Raw genomic sequence first — 18,569 nt, forward strand, 5'->3', positions numbered from 1 at the left:
CCAGTTCCAACCCCCTGCTATGTGCAGGTCGCCAACCAGCAGACCAGGCTGCCCAGAGCCACATCCAGCCTGGCCTTGAATGCCTGCAGGGATGGGGCATCCACAGCCTCCTTGGGCAACCTGTTCCAGTGCCTCACCGCCCTCTGGGTGAAAAACTTCCTCCTCCTCTGTGAGGGATAAATACGGGTACCTGGGTAAGTACACAGCATTAAAGAATTAAAGCAATATACGGATGAGCCAAAGCAATTCCTGAACCACTAAGAGTGAACTCCTGGAGAACGATGGACCCCAGAGAACCAGGGAGGAAAGAAATGCTGAGGGCTCAGGAAGCAGCAGAGGAGCAAGCCAGCCTGCGATTATTGAATCAGCATTAACTCAATAACAGATGCCAGAACAAATTAACTTAGAAATCCTGGCACAGGCAGCCAGCAGGGACACAGCTGCCAAGAACCAGCTAACGCACACCGCACAGAGCCGGCACCGCGCCCACCCCGCTCCCTTCTGGCGGAGCTGCCGGCTGTGGGTCCGTTCCCACTGACGGGACCCCGAGCACAGCCGTGACACCGCCCTCAGCAGCCACAAACCTAAAAAAAAAAACAAAAAAACCACCACGGAACGACCCCATCTCCGCCCCTCTTTATTGGCTGGGCTGGAAAGGCTCCTCCAACAAGCCGCGCTGCGAATGGTCAGCCGCTCTGTGGTTCCCATGGCAACCTTCCATCCCTCGTCTCCCATTGGTCGACCGCCTGACAGAACCCCGGCAACGGCACGGCGCCGAGGCTCCGCGGGACGGAGCGGCACCGCGGATTGGCTAGAACGCCGGAGAGCAAGGGCGGCTCTGATTGGTGGAAGTCGGGCGGGGGCGGGGCGTGGCCGAGGTTGGCGGTGGGGGGCCGGTTGCCAGGGCCCGGTTGCCAGGCGCCGGGCGAGAAGGGGCGAGCGGGGGCGGGTCGGGGCATCCGAGCGGACGGCCGCGGGTCCGTCGGCCTCCACGGGCCGCACCGCGGGGATCGGCGGCGAAGAGAAGCCCGGAGGGTGCCGACGGAGCTACGGATGGTGGCGGGGGAGCCGCCGTGCTAGGACGCAGCGGGGGTCCAGCCCCGAGCCTGGCGGCGGCAGGAGATGGCAGCGGCCGTCGTCACCAAGACGGCCTGGAAGCTGCGTGAGTGGCGGCGGGAGGCGGGGGGACGCGGGGGAACCGGCTGTCGGGAGCGGGCCTGGGCCGGGGGGTGGCACTGCACCGAGGTGAGCCGCCCGACCCCCGTCCGAGGGGCAGAAAAGCGGATTTCTGTGCCGTCCTGCTGAAAGTGCAGCTGTGGGAACCGCCAGCAGCAGATCAACGCCTCGTGGTGCCGGGCTCTGCCCTCCCTCAGCATCCTCTGAGTTCGTGGTGCTGCCGGGGGGCTCGGAGCCGTTGTGACCCCGAGAAAAGGCCCTGGGGGTGAGGGGAGGGCCCACATGTGGACCGGGGTTGGTGCTTCAGCAGCGACACTGAAACATCCGCCCTATTATGAAGAGTGAAACCAGGAGGAGGAAAAGCACGGGGTGCTGATGCACTCCCAGCGCTCAGCATCTGTACTTTCCTTTTTTACAAGTGAGTTGGTCTCTCGGTACTCATTGTACTGCTTGTTGCCTTTGGTTCTTTGCACACGTTGTCCTAAGGACGACTGGTCTTTCATCACAGAGCACACGCACTTTCAGCTTGGCTCATCTCGTTTACAGTCCATTTACCTGTGTAATTTGAAAGGTGTTCCTCCAGCTGAAGTGAAAGTTGCGCAGTTTTGCTTTCAGAAAAACACTCAGAGCCTGAGATCAAAGCAGCTGTAATTATTGCTGCAGCTGTCTGATGGCCCTTTGGATTAGAGGTGTGCTTTACACGGTCACATCGCCTTTCCTACCAAAGCAACCCCAAGCAGAGCTGAATTGATTGCTGCCCGCCCCTTTTACAACAAATTTCATACCTATTAGCTTTGCAAATGCTTTCAAAGAAGAGAACAGTCAGGGGAAGAAATTGGTCAATACATCTGCCAAAAGCTCCTGCCAAAAATTTGGGTGGATTTTAAAATCCATTATAAAAATTGATGTCTGTGCAAAAGTGCTCTTTTGGCTTATCTTTTGTCCCACGCTTGTAAGGCTTTCTTTCCTAGAACTCTAGCATTCCCATCAGCCCTCCAGTTCTTAACAGTCTTTCCATATCATCTACGTTTGCTTCTTTGTGCCTCTTCAGATAAATGTCCATCGTTCCTCTGTCTGTGGCATTGCTAAGTTTCACTGTGGCACAGGGGAGGCAGCTCCACCTCTCCTTCTGCTGAGTCTGGCTTTTTGCTCTGTCAGGTACCAGACCGAGTCCCTCTGGGGCTGGATGCAGCTCTCCAGGTTAGAGTCCTTTCTCTAGGAGTCTGTGTCTGCTGCTTATCATTGCAGTTCTGAAGCAGCTCTGCTGACTGCGACCCACCTCGGTGCAGAAGGAAAAGCAGCCTCTGTGAGCAGGTTGCTGCAGTCTTTAAAAGCTACTGCATTGCTGCTGGGGAGAAAAGATGCTTTTAGGAAGCCACGTGAGCACTGGAGTCATGAAGCTTGGCCAGCAAACATCTTAAGTGCAGCAGACAGAGCCTAGAAGGACTGTTTGAAGCCAGATAATAGTGTGACTTCTTATCTGAATTACATGCTGCTGCAGCTTGCCTGGTGGAAACTGGAAATGCTTTCTGGAGCTAGAAGATTTTTTTTTTTTTTTGGTTACCTCTTTAGGAGGGATGGGGTGGAAAATCTTTAATGTAGACCATCCTAACTGCTTACTTCATTTTGTGCAGAAGAGATCGTGGCTCACAGCAGCAATGTGTCCTCATTAGTCCTGGGGAAGAAATCAGGCCGGCTGCTGGCAACTGGAGGAGATGACTGTCGGGTCAACGTGTGGTCAGTTAACAAGCCCAACTGTGTCATGGTGAGAGCGGGCCTGCTTCAGCTTCCTGGGGAGGGGAGCATTAATTCTGAGATAGGAAAGATGGGGAATGAGGGAAGAGATTGTTGGGTTGTAGCCTGTGGGACTTGTGAATAAAATTTATCAATGCAAAGCCAGTTGGCCAGATGCTAGCAAAAGTTTGGGACAGAATTTGATGATTAGTGAGGCTGCTGTTCCAAGGATGATCAAGGATGGCTCTCTGCTCCAGCAGAACTAGTATTTTCTCAGATAATAAATATTGAGTCTTCTGTTACTGTGCTGCAGGTAATTACAGTTTTGTATGAGGACAGCTCATCTTGTAGTGTGAGCTACAGGGGTCAAATTTGCATCTTGGAGTTTGTCCTCCTAGCAGGAAGCATCCCAAGCAGGATGCATTTCCACCTGTCCCACAGTCACATTGTCAGCACAAAGTTAGAATACTGACTTGAATGCTGACTTGACCATAGGCTGGGAAAGAGTAATCCTGGGCACAACACGTTAGGAAGAGTAGGGTTACCAGTACAGCACATTTAACAGCTGTCTGTACTGTATCACTTTTCCTTCAAGTGGGTGTTGTGGAAAAGTATCTTGAGCAAGTGTCCCTCATCACTTGTTTAATTAACAACATAATGTTGCATTATGGAAGGATTTCTCTAGGCAGAGTGAGATAGTGTTGGGATTCAAGATGGTTGCAGTTTGAGGAGGAGTGAGAAAAGAAACTTAGTAAGTAGCACTGCAGCTTGATTCCTGTTTGTCCCTCCCTGCACAGTGACAGTCATAGCCCTGGAACGCTGCAGATCTGCTTGAAATCCAAAGAAAGCCCCATTAAAACAGGTGGCTTTCTGTTGCCATCCCCAACTTCTCTACCTGCGTGGATGCACAGAGCTAGCTTAACTGTTTCAAAAGATCTGTGTGAGGATGAGGTAAAGCAGGGGATAATCATATTGCTTAATTGATGAGTAAAAGGCCTATAATAATAGTGATACACTGATATTAAATACTAGCCTTCTCAAAATTCTTAGATAATTGGTAAGCTTTCAGATGCTCAAGGATGAAAGAAAATGCATACATGTGAATTATAAGCTCTAGCTTCAAATTAATATTTCAGTGATAGCACCATGTTATCATTGTGACATCCAATGCTGGCAGCAACGTGTGGCTCCTTGCTTTTGGGAAGGTTTTGAGTGGCCCTCCTTTTGTGCTTGCTTTGATTTTGTAACCTGTTTGTGAGACCTGTACGACCCACTTAGAATTAGCATAGTGCCATTGTGCTTGCATAGCATAATTCCTGTAATGTAAGCATGTGTCAGCCTCATCTGGGCATCTGCACTTAATGTTTAGCTGCACTTGTTTCTGTTGATGCAGCCTTGAAAAATTAGTCAGTGTTCCAGCAAGTGGGATAACATGGAAGATATGTGCACAGTGCTAGCTGCAGGGATGGTCTTTGGGATGCTCTACCACACTGGTAACTGCTGAGGAAAAAGGAGCAGGGGCACAACCAGCTGGTCCCAATTAACTAGTTTCCAGTTGAGCATGAGCTGTGCCACTGTGGACTTAAACAGTGTCCAGATCTGTCAGTGACCATTGCTTGTGACTTGTGGTTTTTATTGCAGAGCTTGTCAGGTCACACAACACCCATTGAGAGCCTACAGATCAGTGCCAAGGAGGAACTTATTGTTGCAGGGTCCCAGTCAGGGTCCATTCGAGTCTGGGACCTGGAAGCTGCCAAAAGTATGTTGCTATGAGTTTTCTCTTCTATTAATACATACATTTTTGCAGTATCTTTATGCTCAATGTTTATGCCAACTCACAATGTTCCTAATGTAAGAAGAAACGCCCGGCATTGCTTTTAAGTTTTCAGTACTGTTAGAAGGCATCTGTGGAATTCCAACTTGAAACAGTAGAGCTCTGTGTGCATACTGAAGCAGAAATTTGTGCATTTATTGTGGAGATGGAGCTGAGGAAGTAGTTTCCAGGATTTTGACCTTATCACAGATTGAAATCTGTATTCCACATAAATTTTTCTACACATCAGGAGTAACAGGGCACATATAAATCATACTCGTAGCCTCAGCTTAAGAGTTTCAACCTTAATAAAAGGATACACTTAACACTAAAACCAGAATGAAAATTTGTTAGGTTCTACGTAAGTCCGGGCACCTCCTGCTTGCTGACCTCTTGCTCTCACTTTTAGGTTCTGTCTTTCCTTCTTTCTCCAATGTATTTTTGAGGAATTTTTTTTGTTCAGTTTTTCTCCCCTTCTGCTCTTGCACAGCATATAAATAGACAAAGACTAACTTAAAAGCTGTGAACTCATCAGGTTCTGATCCTTTGGAGGACAACTAGAACAAATTTGCTAAAGTGCTGTGAATCCCTTGAGTGGAGTCCAGCAGAAATACTGTATAGAATCACTCAGGTTGGAAAAGACCTTGAAGATCATTAAGTCTAACTGCAACCTGACTGTACTACCCTAACTCTAACAGCCCTCTGCTAAGTCATGACCCTGAGCACCACATCCAAATGCATTTTAAACACATCCAGGGATGGTGACTCATCCACCTCCCTGGGCAGCCCATTCCAGTGCTTAACAACCCTTCCTGTAAAGAAGTTTTTCCTGATATCCAACCTAAACTTACCCTGGTGCAATTTGAGGCCGTTTCCCCTCATCCTGTCACCAGTGAGAAGAGACCAACCCCACTCTTGCTGTAAGCACCTTTCAGGTATTGGAAGAGAACAATAAGGTCTCCCCCCAGCCTCCTTTACCCCAGACCAAACAGCCCCAGTTCCTTCAGTCTCTCCTCATAGGCCATATTCTCTAAGCCTTCACAAGCCTTGTTGCCCTTCTTTGGACCTGCTCCAGCACCTCCATGTCCTTTCTATACTGAGGTGCCCAAAACTGAACACAGTACTCCAGGTGAGGTCTCACCAATGCCAAGTACAGGGGCAGGATGACTTTCCTAGTCCTGCTCACCACACCATTCCTGATCCAAGCCAGGATGCCACTGGCCTTCTTGGCCACTTGGGCACACTGCTGGCTCTTATTCAGCCAGTACACCCCAGTCCCCTTCTGTCAGGCAGCTTTCCAGCCACTGCTCCCCAAACCTATAGGGTTGCCTGGGGTTGCTGTGACCAAAATGCAGGACCTGACACTTGGCCCTATTGAAACTCATATAGTTAATCACAGAATGGCCAGGGTTGGAAGGGACCTCAAGGATCATGAATCTCCAACCCCCCTGCCACATGCAGGGCCACCAACCTCCCCTTTTCATACTAGACCAGGCTGCCCAGGGCCCCATCCAATCTGTCCTTGAACACTTCCAGGGACGGGGCATCCACAACCTCTCTGGGCAGCCTGTTCCAGTACCTCACCATTCTCTCTGTAAAGAATTTCCCCCTGACATCCAATTTAAATCTCCCCTCCCTCAACTTAATACATTTCCCCTCGTTAACCTTGGCCCATTGATCCAATCTATCCAGATTCCCCCTATAGTGCCTTTCTCCCCACAGGCAGATCAACTCCCTCCCAACTTGGTGTCATCCGCAAACTTACTGAAGGTGCACTCAATCCCCTCATCAAGATAATTAATAAAGATGTGAAATAGAAGCAGCCCCAGTACCAAGCCCTGGGAGACACCACTCATGACTGGCTACCAACTAGATTTAACTCTACTGACCACAACTCTTTGGGCCTGGCTGTCCAGCCAGTGTTTCACCCAGCTCATCCAAACCATGGGCAGCCAGTTTCTCCATGAGAATGTTGTAGTTTGATTCTTACTCATCATGAAAACAGACTTATATCTTCTTCTTACTTTGGCTGAGCAAATAAGGCAAACAGTTGGTGTCACAGATAATGAAGAGCACTTTTATCATTCAGTTAGAATCAATTCAGTTATAACATAGTTTGACTCTACCTGTGCAGGGTAACTGATCCTGCTGAAGTTAGTAGTAGGCCTGTGGGCCAGCATCTGTGCAAATGAGCATTCCAAATCTGGCTCAAGCTAATTGGTACCGGGGAACCATGATGTTGTCCCAGATGACTGGTGGTAGAGATTGTCCCTGTCATTATATGAGCAATTTTTGCTTCTCAACATTGAGTTCTGCTCTCATCTGTGCTCTCAGAGATAGATGTACCTGTTCAGCGGGTCCCTTCTGGTTTCCAGAATTACAAGAGCATTACTTTGTTGATGGCTTGCTCAAATAGTGGGTCATTTTCTTCACCTCCTGCTTTCTGAGTGCCCATTCCCAGTCTGTGGGATGCTTCCTGTAAGCAGCAAGGAGCAGTTGAAGGAGCCTGATTCAAATACTGCAACGTAAGAGGTAGAAGTCAGGCTTGCACAGAACACTCAAAAAGGGCCCATCTAATAGCCACAGGGTAAATGGTGTCTCTTCCACTTCTTGGCTGGAACTACCCCACCTACTGTTTTGCTCTTTACAGTGAGTGGAAAGATAACACTGTCAGACAGCTGCCTCTAAGCATACCTTGTTAGTTTTATTTTCACATTGGTCACAGCTGAATTCTATTCATGGTTTCCATACCTGAGGACAGGGATTTCATTAGGATCATTGAATATTCCCTTGCAGAGGAGTTGAATTAGATGACCCTTAAATATTCCCTGAAACTAAAATGGTTTTAAGATCATATGAACATGGGCCCCCTTTGCTGTTTCTGTGCATGATGAGGGTAAAGTTGGAGGCATTTCAGTAGAATATATACAGACGAATAAGCCGTATGTAGCATTTGTTTAGCAGTGAGGACAGTCTTGCTAAACTCCTGCATGTGATTGAGGTGAAATGAGGTACTAAATACTTGCCCCTAATTCTTTCTCCCTCCTTTGCTTCTCTTTTTCCCCAGTTCTTCGTACACTACTCGGTCACAAAGCAAACATCTGCAGCCTTGATTTCCATCCTTATGGAAGTTTTGTGGCATCTGGCTCTTTAGATACAGACATTAAGGTAAAGCTTGCCTTCCTCTAGAGATTACTCTCTTTACTTGCAGCCTTTTTGTTATGAAGAGAACCAGAACGTGTCTTGTGCTAAGCTGCTGATAGATGCTATACAACTTCGTGTGTGTGGGCAGGTGCATTTGTGAGTGCTTGTGAAATGCATGTGTCTTCACAGTGGTAACTCATGAGGGTGACTCCTCAGCTGTGGAATGTGGCTTGTTCCACAGGGCTCAGGTTAGCTGCCTGCTGTGAGCTGGTGTCAGCAAGCACAGAACAGATGTACTCATCACTGTGGAGTGCACCTGCTTCAGCAGGCTGGTATTTGTCTGCAGCAACAGAGCTTCTGTAGTAGGAAACACCTTGCAGAAGTGATTCTCACTTGGGAAATTAGGCTAGGAAATGTAGCTAGACTGAGCAGGAGTTTAGCTGCCCCTCCAACAATTTCTATCTATTCTACTATCAGCTGTCTACTATCAATAGTAGATTTATAGTATGTTTTGACAAGGCTCTTGCACACCCAATCATGTGCCTTTCTCAGCATATTTTGTTTGCTTTTTCCCCCCCTGTAGCTGTGGGATGTACGAAGAAAAGGCTGCATCTTCAAGTATAAGGTAAAACGGCACTGGGAGAAAGACTTCTGTCTAGGGCTTGTGGGCAAGCCTTAGAGTGGTGATGTACAATTAACTTTCTAGTTTCCTGATATAAAAATCAGGTCTGCATGTGAAGTGGTCTAATAAAGCTCTGTAGACCTCTGTGAACTGCATGGGAACACAAAATGGATATCATAGGAGTTGATGTACTTCAGTGTGGTTGGCTTCAGTTAGGAATGGAGAGCATCCATAAGTAAGTGTTTCTTCATGCTGTGACTGCTATCACCATGAAGTCCCTGCTGTACTGGTGTAATGGGGTTGTAATAGCAGAGTAGCAAAGTCTTTGGCTACAGCAAATAAGAGCAAGCCCAAATCAACAGATACAGAAATGAGGGAAAAGAACTGCTTACCTTTGGAAGGCTTCTAGTAAGAAGGGATCTGCAGCCAGAGATACCCTCACCTCCACTGCCAACCCCTAAATGAGGTCTGGGAAGGGGTGGATCCTGGCTCCAGCCCTTCCAGTCACTCAGGTACATTGCTTGCACCTGAGCTCCCCTGAGTTGGCCCTGCCTTCCCACCAGGTTCTCAATCACTGTTTCAGGGTTTGACTTGACACTTCCACTACAACTAACATGATTCTATTCACGGAGCTTTTTTCTACCCAAAGAACTATATATTAATTTTATATATATATATATATGATATATATGTGTTTATATATAAATCCCATCTCATCTCTCTTAACAAAGAAATCTGTTTAGCTTCAGTTTGATTCTCATGGCCACAATAACCCCATGCAGCACTATAGGCTTGGGGCTGAGTGGCTGGATGAGGAGGAAAGGGAACTGGGGGTGTTGGTTGATGCTCAGCTGAACATGAGCCGACAGTGTGCCCAGGTGCACACAGCAGCATCCTGGCCTGCATTAGAAATAGTGTGGCCAGCAGGAGCAGGGAGGTGATCATCCCCTGTACTCAGCACTGGTGAGGCCGCACCTTAAGTACTGTGTTCAGTTTTGGGCCCCTCATTACAAGAAGGACATTGAGGCCGTGGAGCGTGTCCAGAAAAGGGCAACGAAACTGGTGAGGGGTCTGGAGCACAAGTCTTATGAGGAGTGACTGAGGGAGCTGGGATTGTTCAGGCTGGAGAAGAGGAGGCTCAGGGGAGACCTCATCGTGCACCACAACTTCTTGAAGGGAGGCTGTGATGAGGAAGGATTTGACCTCTTCTCCCAGACAACAAACAGGACCCAAGAAAATGGCCACAAGTTGCACCAGGGAAGATTTAGATTACATACAAGGAAAAAGTTTTACTCTCAGAGAGTGATCGGGTGCTGGAATGGCCACCCATGGAGGTGGTGGAGTCTCCATCCCTGGCAGTGTTCAAGAGGCATCTGGATGAGGAGCTATGAGATATTGTTTAGTAGCTTAGTGGTAGTAAGGGTGAGAGTAGGACAGTTGGACTACGTGATCTTGTAGGTCCTTTCTAACCTTGTGATTCTATGATTCTATATCAAAAGACAAAAGCCAGAATTCCCTCTAAAGGAAGGAAAAAGAAAAAAAAAAAAAAAACCACAGGAAAATTCTTTTTGTTTTTTTCTGGTGGCAGAGTCACACACAAGCAGTGAGATGCCTTCGATTCAGTCCTGATGGCAAGTGGTTAGCCTCTGCTGCTGATGATCACACTGTCAAGGTAATTTATTATGACATCTCCCTTATGTTTCGTGGAATACTGGACTTGCTGGTTGGTTGGTTGCTTGGTTTGTTTAACCAAGCATTACCAACAGTTCCTCATAGCCCCCTTTTGTTCGTTAGGCAGCTGGCTGGGCTCTGTGGTTTTGCCAGGACATGTATTTATTGGGGGTCATGTCAGTGGCCTGCAGCATCCCAAAATGAGTTACGTGTGATGAAGAGTCCTTGTCCAGCAGATATGTTGGCACTATGCTCATGAAAATTCAGGTTTTTATGATGGTAGAATTGTGATACCTAAACGTGGCAAGAGTCATCTTACTAAAAGTTGCTAAATAAGTGTACTTATTCATTAGTAATATTTACTAAGTTGGATATACCATATCAATTTCCACCTCTGTCCTTACTTTCTTCCAGCTGTGGGATCTGACTGCTGGAAAGGTAATGTTCGAGTTCACAGGACATTCTGGCCCAGTCAATGTTGTTGAATTCCATCCCAGTGAATACCTTTTGGCTTCTGGCAGCTCTGACAGGTAAAGACAGAGGAAAGAGAAAAAAGGGAATTGTTGATAACACTTCCCTTTCCTGATGCCCTTCCTTATAGGAACATGGCAAGCAAGAATGTCACACAACTCAAACCATTGCAAGAGTGTGTCACCTAGCCATGACATACTTGTGATGTACAGAATATAGAGCTCTTACCTTCTCATCCAAAACTGCTGATGCTCCCTGCCATGCTAGAAAACAGTGCAGTAGGCTCGAGTTGCTCACTAATCCTTTGTGTATAGCAGGCAGTCCTCTGCTTCTGCTCTAAAAATCTATACATTTCTAGAGCCTCTCAGCATCTTGGGCTGGACTTACAGATCTTAGCTACGCTAGTCCTCTGTGCAAGTTCATCATGCATGCACAACAGTGGAAGTTGTTCTGGTTTTGGATGGGTTATTTTAACACTTGATCCTAAGGCAGATTTCCGGACAGATGAGCAGTGATTTTTATTCTGCCCTGTGCACAGGACCATTCGTTTCTGGGACTTGGAGAAGTTTCACGTTGTGAGCTGTATTGAAGAGGAGGCTACTCCTGTCAGGTATATTAAATTCCTACCGCAGTGTATCAGGCAGAGACCAAAACTGGGGCTGGACTGGAGATTTCATGAGAGGGAAAGTTGTGGAGAGAAACTTGAACTGGTTCACCAGATCAGTGGGATAATTACTGAGAATAGTGCTGGAGGTGTTCAGTGAAGTCAGGGAACCAGCTCTGGGGAGCGTGTGATGTTAGAAAGTTGTGTCTAAATTCTCCATCTGCCTTCTCCCAGGTGTGTTCTTTTCAACCCAGATGGCTGCTGTTTGTATGGTGGCTACCAGGATTCTCTGCGTGTGTACGGCTGGGAGCCAGAACGCTGTTTTGATGTGGTTTTAGTGAACTGGGGAAAAGTAGCTGACTTAGCTATCTGCAACAACCAGCTGGTAAGACACTGTTTGTGAGGAGCTGGGGAGGGGGTGGTTGCAAAACATGAGATAAATGCTCCTGACCTGTAAGGCTGTGTCAGACTGCAAGTGGCCATGCAGTGTGTCCTGCACTTAGACAAAGCTTCTGGACTTTTTTTTTTTTTCCAGGAGTTTTGTGCTCCACTTCATCTTTGGTTTCTGGAGGAAAGAAGGGGGGCTTAACTTGACCAATACCAGATGAAACTGTATGTTTTGTCATAGCCTTTTATGAAACACTGGCAGTTTCCAACTGAAAAGGCCAAAGTACTGACTGGCACGTTCTCAAGCACTGTCACTCATGGTCACTCCATTATCATGCTTGATCTCAGAAAGTGGTCCGTGCTGTTCAGTGAACTATCTTGATCTTTTGCCTCTGCAGATAGGAGGTTCCTTTGCACAAAGCACAGTCTCTTCCTTTGTTGTGGATCTCAGCAGAGTCACAAAATCAGGTTCAGTTCCTCATGGGCTGCTCAGGAACGATGAGCCCCTGGCTCAGCCCACCCCCACAGGGTCCTCCCTTCGTCGCAGCTATGACAGACCTTCAACTAGCTGCAGCAAGCCTCAGAGGTAAGGGAAATCTGCTTTGTTGTAACTTCAAGATTGTAAGGAAATGCAGAAGGAGCTTAGTGCTTTTGTTCTGTCTCACAGGGTCCGTGTGGGGCCTGGCCCTAAGAGCATCTCTTTCTTTCACAGCAGAGTGAAGCACAGTTCAGAGAGTGAGAGACGCAGTCCCAGCAGTGAAGAGGAGCGGGATGAGAAGGAATCCAAGGCTGAGATCCAGAACCCAGAGGATTACAAAGAGATCTTCCAGCCCAAGAATGCCATCTGTTAGTACTGTGGCTTATTGTGCTTTTGAGTGATGTGGCTAGTTCAGAGCAGTAGGCACTAAACTGATTCAGCAGCAGTGAACTTTGGTGTAAAGTAATAATGGCTTCACCTGTGACCCGAGAGAGTTTAGAAGGCTTCAGTGTTCTGTGCTTGGACTCTGAACCACAAAGCACATTGGTAAACTTCTGAAAGGTTACCCCTTTAGTAGGATGCAGTGATGTCTGATTGAAGTCTGGCCTAGAATCCAGAGCTCCACTGTAAGCATGGAGCCTTCCTGTCCTGGTTAGGTAGCATCACTGTATTACAGGATCTTCTATTTGCTTAGAATTCTGATATGTGTAAAATCAGCAGCCTCTGTTAAAGAAGGAATGGTAAGATGTTTTGTTAAAGCCATAATTGTTGTTCAGGAGGCACGGAGCAATGCCTATATCTCATTTTCTGTTAATGAGGAAAATGAGATACTCTTTATAAGGAAGTCGTTATTTTAGTTTACGTTTGTAAATGAGTTTATTTGGAGGTAAATGTTTTTTCCATTGTGATTTGCTGTGACAGTGCCTTGTGCTTCATCGTTCTTCAGCAGCGAGCTGCACAAGTCAGCTTTGTCCCATCCATGAAGGCTAAAAGCCTTTGGCTAAATTCAACAATAACGTCAAGGTCTGGAGAAGATAACTGCTTGCTGTATCACTGATTGCCCTAATCAGTGGAGCTGCTGGAGATCTCCCAGCTCCAAGGCTGACCTATTACTAATCTGCAGCCTTGGATGACTCCATCATTTATTTTCCCTTTCTCCATAGCTCGAACTCCTCCTCGAATGAATGAGCCCTTTCCAGCCCCCCCAGAGGATGGTGAGTTTGAAAATAACAGCTTGGTGGGGATGGAGTTAATAGTTCTGAAAACAGGGAGAGTTGCACGTCTGCAGTAATCACTAATTGTAGACTAGCTTTACAATGCCTGCACTCTAAGCTTCTCTTATGAGAAGCAATCAATTTCTACTTTCCCACTTCTTTCTGTCTTGATAGAGCCTGTAACTGCAAAGGAAGCAGCGAAGCCTAACCAACCCGTGGAAGTTCAGACCCCATTGCCAAAGCAAGAGCTTGTACGTACAGTATGATCTGTTAATGGCTGTTCACACCCCTGCTGTGAAAGACTGATGAATTCTAGAAACTTTGCTATTTTTAATCAAGCTCATTCCTCTTTTAAAAAATAGTAGAAGTGCAGCTTCATTCTTAGTCCATCCACGTGTCTCATCTGAGTAGCAGACTTGAAGGCTAGGCCTTCAGCAGATGACAGCTGTATTGCATTTGTTTGCTTCTCATATGATGATATTTCTTCTTTCAACTCAAGTAGGGGCACTCTGAGGAGAACTCAGGTGCTACATTTCCGCAGGCACTCAAACTGAGACTATGATAGCCAAAATCTCAAGCAGCTGTTGGGAGGCAGACAGGATGTTCTGGCTTCTTTAAAATTCTCTCTGCCTTCATGCTGGCCACGGCCCATTGCCCTAATTTTTTATGCCAGTAACTGTGACAGCATTCAGCATTTCTGCTGGAGTGTCTGCGTGTTCTTTGCAAACCTTCATTGTGTGGTGATGTGTACTTGAGGGATACTTTATTGCCTTCGAACCCATACCAGCAAATGAGAAACTGTATTGAGAGGAAAGAAGGCATGAGACTACGGCCATATTCCTGCTGCTAGAACTTCTGTCCCAATTTTTCCTGCAGCCTGAGCCATTTCAGAGGCCACCAATTGCTTCATCAACTCCTCTGCCCAGGGCAGAGCCATCAGTTATTCCTGCAGCCAGGAACGAGCCCATTGGCCTGAAAGCCTCAGACTTCCTACCAGTAAGTGTCCTTGGTCAGATGTTTCTGTTGGTGTTGGTGGCATCAGAAAGTGGCTGTTCTTGGAGGTGCAGAAGGGTCTTTTAGTGCTTTCTGCAGCCTGCAGTCATTAGCACTAAACACAGCAGCCAAAGAACGTTTCCTTCTGCTCTCCTTCTGTTCACGTGGTGCTTCCCTTGCCAGCTTGCTCTCCTGCCTCCCAACTGCTTCAACTTGCAGTTCCTGTGGGGTTAGCACCTCAGGGCTGCTGGACCAGCCCCCAGTGTGAGTGATGGCAGGCTGATACAAACACAGCAGTGTTGGTCCATGCTCCTGAGGAATGTGTTATTAAACCAGGGGACAAGGGATGGGACAAAGACACTGAATGAGTCCACATACTAGACAGTGACTCATTTAGAAAATTGTTGTGTGCCATCACACATACAGCATTATTTCACGACAGTCATTACCTCTTATATCTTGGAGGCCTCTTGGCCCTCTGTACACTAAAACCAACTCTCATCGAGGACAGAGAAAGTTCTTCCCCGTTCTGTACCATCTTGTTCTGTTATTGCTCCTCTACTGGTGTCTGTACTTTCAGGCTCTGAAAAACCAAAGCCAGACTGAGCTTGTGGATGAAGAAATCATGTCCCAGATCAGGAAAGGCCACAAGACCGTGTGCATGGTGCTCACCAGCCGCCACAAGAATCTGGACACTGTGCGGGCTGTATGGAGCACCAGTGACATCAAGGCAAGGATGTGGAGAAGCCTAAGGTTCATGAGGGGAGCAGCTGAGCAGCTCCATTGGCTGCTGTGGCTTGAAAGGTCACCATGAAACATGGAGAGGGTTATCCTCTCTTACCTACAATCTCTCCATTTCTTCTACTGTGCTTTTTGAAAAGTGGCACTTGGTATTTATTACACTAATCTAGACAGTTCAGACTTAGCAATAGTTTTCTTCTCCTTCTCTCACAGAACTCTGTGGACTCTGCTGTAGCAACCAATGACCTGTCTGTTGTTGTGGACCTCTTGAACATTGTCAACCAAACAGCGTGAGTGCTGGATTGCTGGGATACCAAAGAGCTGCCTGGCTGTGTCAGGAGTGCTGTGCTGCACCTGCCTTGTGTCCCACTGGCCATGGCAGCCTGTGCTCATGGTCACATCTCCAGCTCTGCAGTGCCAGTGACTGCTGGAGTTGTGCAGAGCCTTTTCTGTTGGTAAATGATGTCTCGTGAGGAAAATCAAAGTCTTAAGGCTTCATAAAGTGATCATGCAGGGAGTAAATTAAATGTCAGAACCTGCTGCTTTCTATCACAAGGGGGAGTTAGTGAACTTGCTCAGTAAACTTGGGCTCAGCTACCTGGATATTTCTGCCTGAAAACTTCATTTGTATCAGCTTAACTTTGGAAAGCCTCATGCTCCAACCTTGCAACACATGCTTTTCTTTTCAGGTCTCTCTGGAAGTTGGATTTATGCACTGTCGTTCTGCCTCAGATAGAAAAACTTCTCCAAAGTAAATACGAAAGGTGAGGTCATGAGAACATGGCTTGTTCAGTGGGAAAGATGTGGGTGCTGATACAAGGGCTCCACTGGGCTTTTTGTGGCTGAAAGAAAATTGTGGAAAATCACAGCAGGTACAGCATGATGCTGGTACAACGCCTGGAAGATAACAGTGGAGTGGCCAAGTGAGTGTTAGGAAATGATATGGGAAGAATGTATGGGCAGGAAGTCCTCATTAGGAGCAGGATGTTTAGGTTTGGTGTAAATGTGTTGATGTAGGTGAAGGCAGCTGTGAGCCAGGAGGGGTCAGATAGATGTAAACCCAGTGGGCTCTGTGCACCGATGAGAATGAAACTGTCAACTTGGGACAAGGGAAATGAAATCCCACGGCAGTCTTGGTGGCACTTAGAAGACTGCTTTGAATCTCATCTTTAGGTGGGAAGGCAGCACGTTGCTTAAGATGGGGTTTTCTATCCTTTCCTGCTGGGAGACAGGATCCTGCCAGGTACCCTCAGCAGGACATGTCTACTCTTGAGCAGGAAAGTCCCACTTAGCAGGGTGTATTCCTTGGGAAAAGGCTCACTTGTCAGTCTCAGCTCCAACTAAGACTATATTGGCACTTGTTCTCCTTATCTGGTTGCAAGTGCTGGAGGGAAGGGGTTGCGTATGTTGCCCCCCTCCCATCCCCCCCCGAACTGAATGTGTGTGGGAAAGGAATGAAGTTCAGGTGGGGTCTGATTCTCTGTTTGCTTTTCAGTTATGTGCAAACGGGCTGCACCTCCTTGAAACTCATTCTGCAGAGATTCCTGCCACTGATCACCGACATACTTGCTGCACCACCTTCTGTAGGAGTGGACATCACCAGAGAGGAGAGGTGAGCACTTACCACCTCCACTTGCTCCCTTTTAAACCAGCATTTCTCTAGTTGAGCTTTGCTCCTTTTCCTCGAGGTTTTGATACTAGACTGGGCATGCCTTTCCTTTTGTCTGCAAATACCAACCCCTCCTGCTCTGAGGAAAAAGCCAAAGACTGCTTTTCTCTCTTTCTCTGTACTGAGTCATACCTAAACAAAGCTCAGGTATGTCAGAAGTAAAACCAGCCAGTGGCTGCACCCTTCACCTCACAGAGCACAGGAGTTGTCAGCTAGGCCTTGGGCTTCCAGTTCATTCACAGGGTAACCCTGCTCTGAGAACCAGCTCTCCGGAAACAGCACCTCTTTCTTCCTCAGACTTCACTGCCAAAGGGGAAAATAGGCGTGAAAGAACCCTTGTGAGGATTCCATTCTCCTGCTTCATCAGGATGCGGGCTGGAGACCTGCTGTTCCTGCAGAGTCATGCTCTCATTCCAGTCAGGCCGTTTGCAGGGCTTGCATTTTCTCTCCTGCTTGAGATGAATCTCGAGCACTTTGGGAACAGGCACCATCTCCTATGCAGCTAAGCATTCATGCTGTGTCTGCTGTTTTCACAGGCTCCATAAATGCAGGCTGTGCTATAAGCAGCTGAAAAACATCAGCAACATTGTCAAGAACAAGTCTGGGCTCAGCGGCCGCCATGGTAGTGCCTTCAGAGAACTGCATCTCCTCATGGCTGTGCTGGAGTGACTGCTGCCATCTCCGCAAGTGCAAACACAGGTGGCCAAACTCCCCTCTGTGCTCAGTCTGGCTGGGTTGCACCTCTCTGCGTGTTCATCCTTCCCCACGGCACAGTAGGGAGCACAGATCTGCCTGGCCGGCCGCCTGTCCAGAAGCAGTGCCTGGAGGGGCAGGTGGAAGACTAGAGTGGAGCGATGCGAGGGGACCTGGCTGCAAAAAGTCCCTGTTGTGGAGCAGCTTCGTTTCAGCTCTTCACCTCACCATCAGGCGCTGTGTCTGCGTGCTGACCTTGCCCTGAGTGGAGGGCTGCAGGCCTGCTGCCACTTCTCCTTCACCCACGCATGCTGTTGGTTCTTTGCCACTTGCTCTGGCAGCCAGGTCTGCTCACTGTGCAGCACACTGAGGACTGCAGCTTCTTCCCCACTGAAGCCTGCTGTGGGGTGAAGAGCCCTGTCCCTGCAGAAAGGGCTTATCCTCTTCTCCAGGCGGGTGGGACCAGCCCCTTTAGCTTGCTGCAAAAAACGTGAGCCAGGGCACTGTGCCGCTGCATGTGGTGTGCTTACAGGGGCCAATAATAGTGAGGGGAAGTTGTCTGCCGGCTTCTCTGCATCCCTGCAGGTAACCCTGCACCACAGAAGATGGATTTGAGGTCCGCCTGGATCTGTTAACATACATGACTTGTCATACGTGTTTGCCTTTGGGGGTGAGGGTGGAAGAACAGAGGGACACGGACTGATGTCTTTCTGCATCTGCTGGACCACTGGTAGGGACATTTTTTTCCCCAATAAATGTCTGTCAGAACTTTCTGCCCCTCTTTCTTCTTTCCTGTGGGGAGAGGAGCTCCTGCTGGTGCTTCCCCTGCTCCTCCAGCTCTGTCTGCTCATTTTGTACACTGGAGCCTGTTCTCTAGGAAACTGTAACTTATAACGAATTTTATTAAAGCATTTGTAACATTTTTTTTTTAAAGTGGTGTTATATGCCTGAATCTCCCTACTCTTCTCCCCAGCTTGTGTCTCACAGGGCAGCCGGCCACGTTCTCACCCTTCCTGTCACCAGGCTGCTGTAAGTGGCTGCCATGAGTAAGAGTGACCACACTCCCTGAGCACCTTGCAGAGAGCCGTGGGAGGTTTTGCTCTGCCAGGCAGGTCCCGGCCCTGAGAGCAGCTTGTGGCTTGTCCTTCTTCCTGACAGA

At 47.9% G+C, this 18,569-nt stretch overlaps 1 protein-coding gene across 2 annotated transcripts; it reads left to right on the top strand.

The window, feature by feature from the left end:
• Positions 1-865: 865 nt before the first annotated feature.
• Positions 866-18,051, top strand: KATNB1 (katanin regulatory subunit B1). Of its 2 annotated transcripts, none has more exons than XM_031615214.2 (19): positions 866-1,162; positions 2,811-2,941; positions 4,552-4,669; positions 7,791-7,891; positions 8,451-8,492; positions 10,078-10,161; positions 10,575-10,690; positions 11,170-11,241; positions 11,470-11,620; positions 12,021-12,208; positions 12,338-12,468; positions 13,264-13,314; positions 13,489-13,565; positions 14,191-14,310; positions 14,888-15,037; positions 15,262-15,338; positions 15,738-15,812; positions 16,544-16,660; positions 17,254-18,051. In XM_031615214.2, the coding sequence occupies exons 1-19, from the start codon at positions 1,123-1,125 to the stop codon at positions 17,384-17,386; spliced, it is 1,974 nt and encodes a 657-aa protein (XP_031471074.1). In that variant the 5' UTR covers positions 866-1,122; the 3' UTR covers positions 17,387-18,051. The 2 variants fall into 2 exon arrangements, with proteins under 2 accessions (XP_031471074.1, XP_031471072.1); XM_031615212.2 differs by having other exon boundaries at positions 867-1,162; positions 12,335-12,468.
• The last annotated feature ends 518 nt before the right edge of the window (positions 18,052-18,569 follow it).

The sequence above is a fragment of the Phasianus colchicus genome, chromosome 13 (assembly GCF_987193195.1).
Source record: "Phasianus colchicus chromosome 13, bPhaCol1.hap1.1, whole genome shotgun sequence".
Taxonomy (NCBI): Eukaryota; Metazoa; Chordata; class Aves; order Galliformes; family Phasianidae; genus Phasianus; species Phasianus colchicus.

Coding starts and splice junctions, on each gene's coding strand:
- KATNB1 (XM_031615212.2), top strand. CDS start 1,123: ATGGCAGCGGCCGTCGTCACCAAGACGGCCTGGAAGCTGC. Junction 10,691..11,169: donor GCTTCTGGCAGCTCTGACAG/GTAAAGACAGAG, acceptor CCCTGTGCACAG/GACCATTCGTTTCTGGGACT. Junction 15,813..16,543: donor CTCCAAAGTAAATACGAAAG/GTGAGGTCATGA, acceptor TTTGCTTTTCAG/TTATGTGCAAACGGGCTGCA.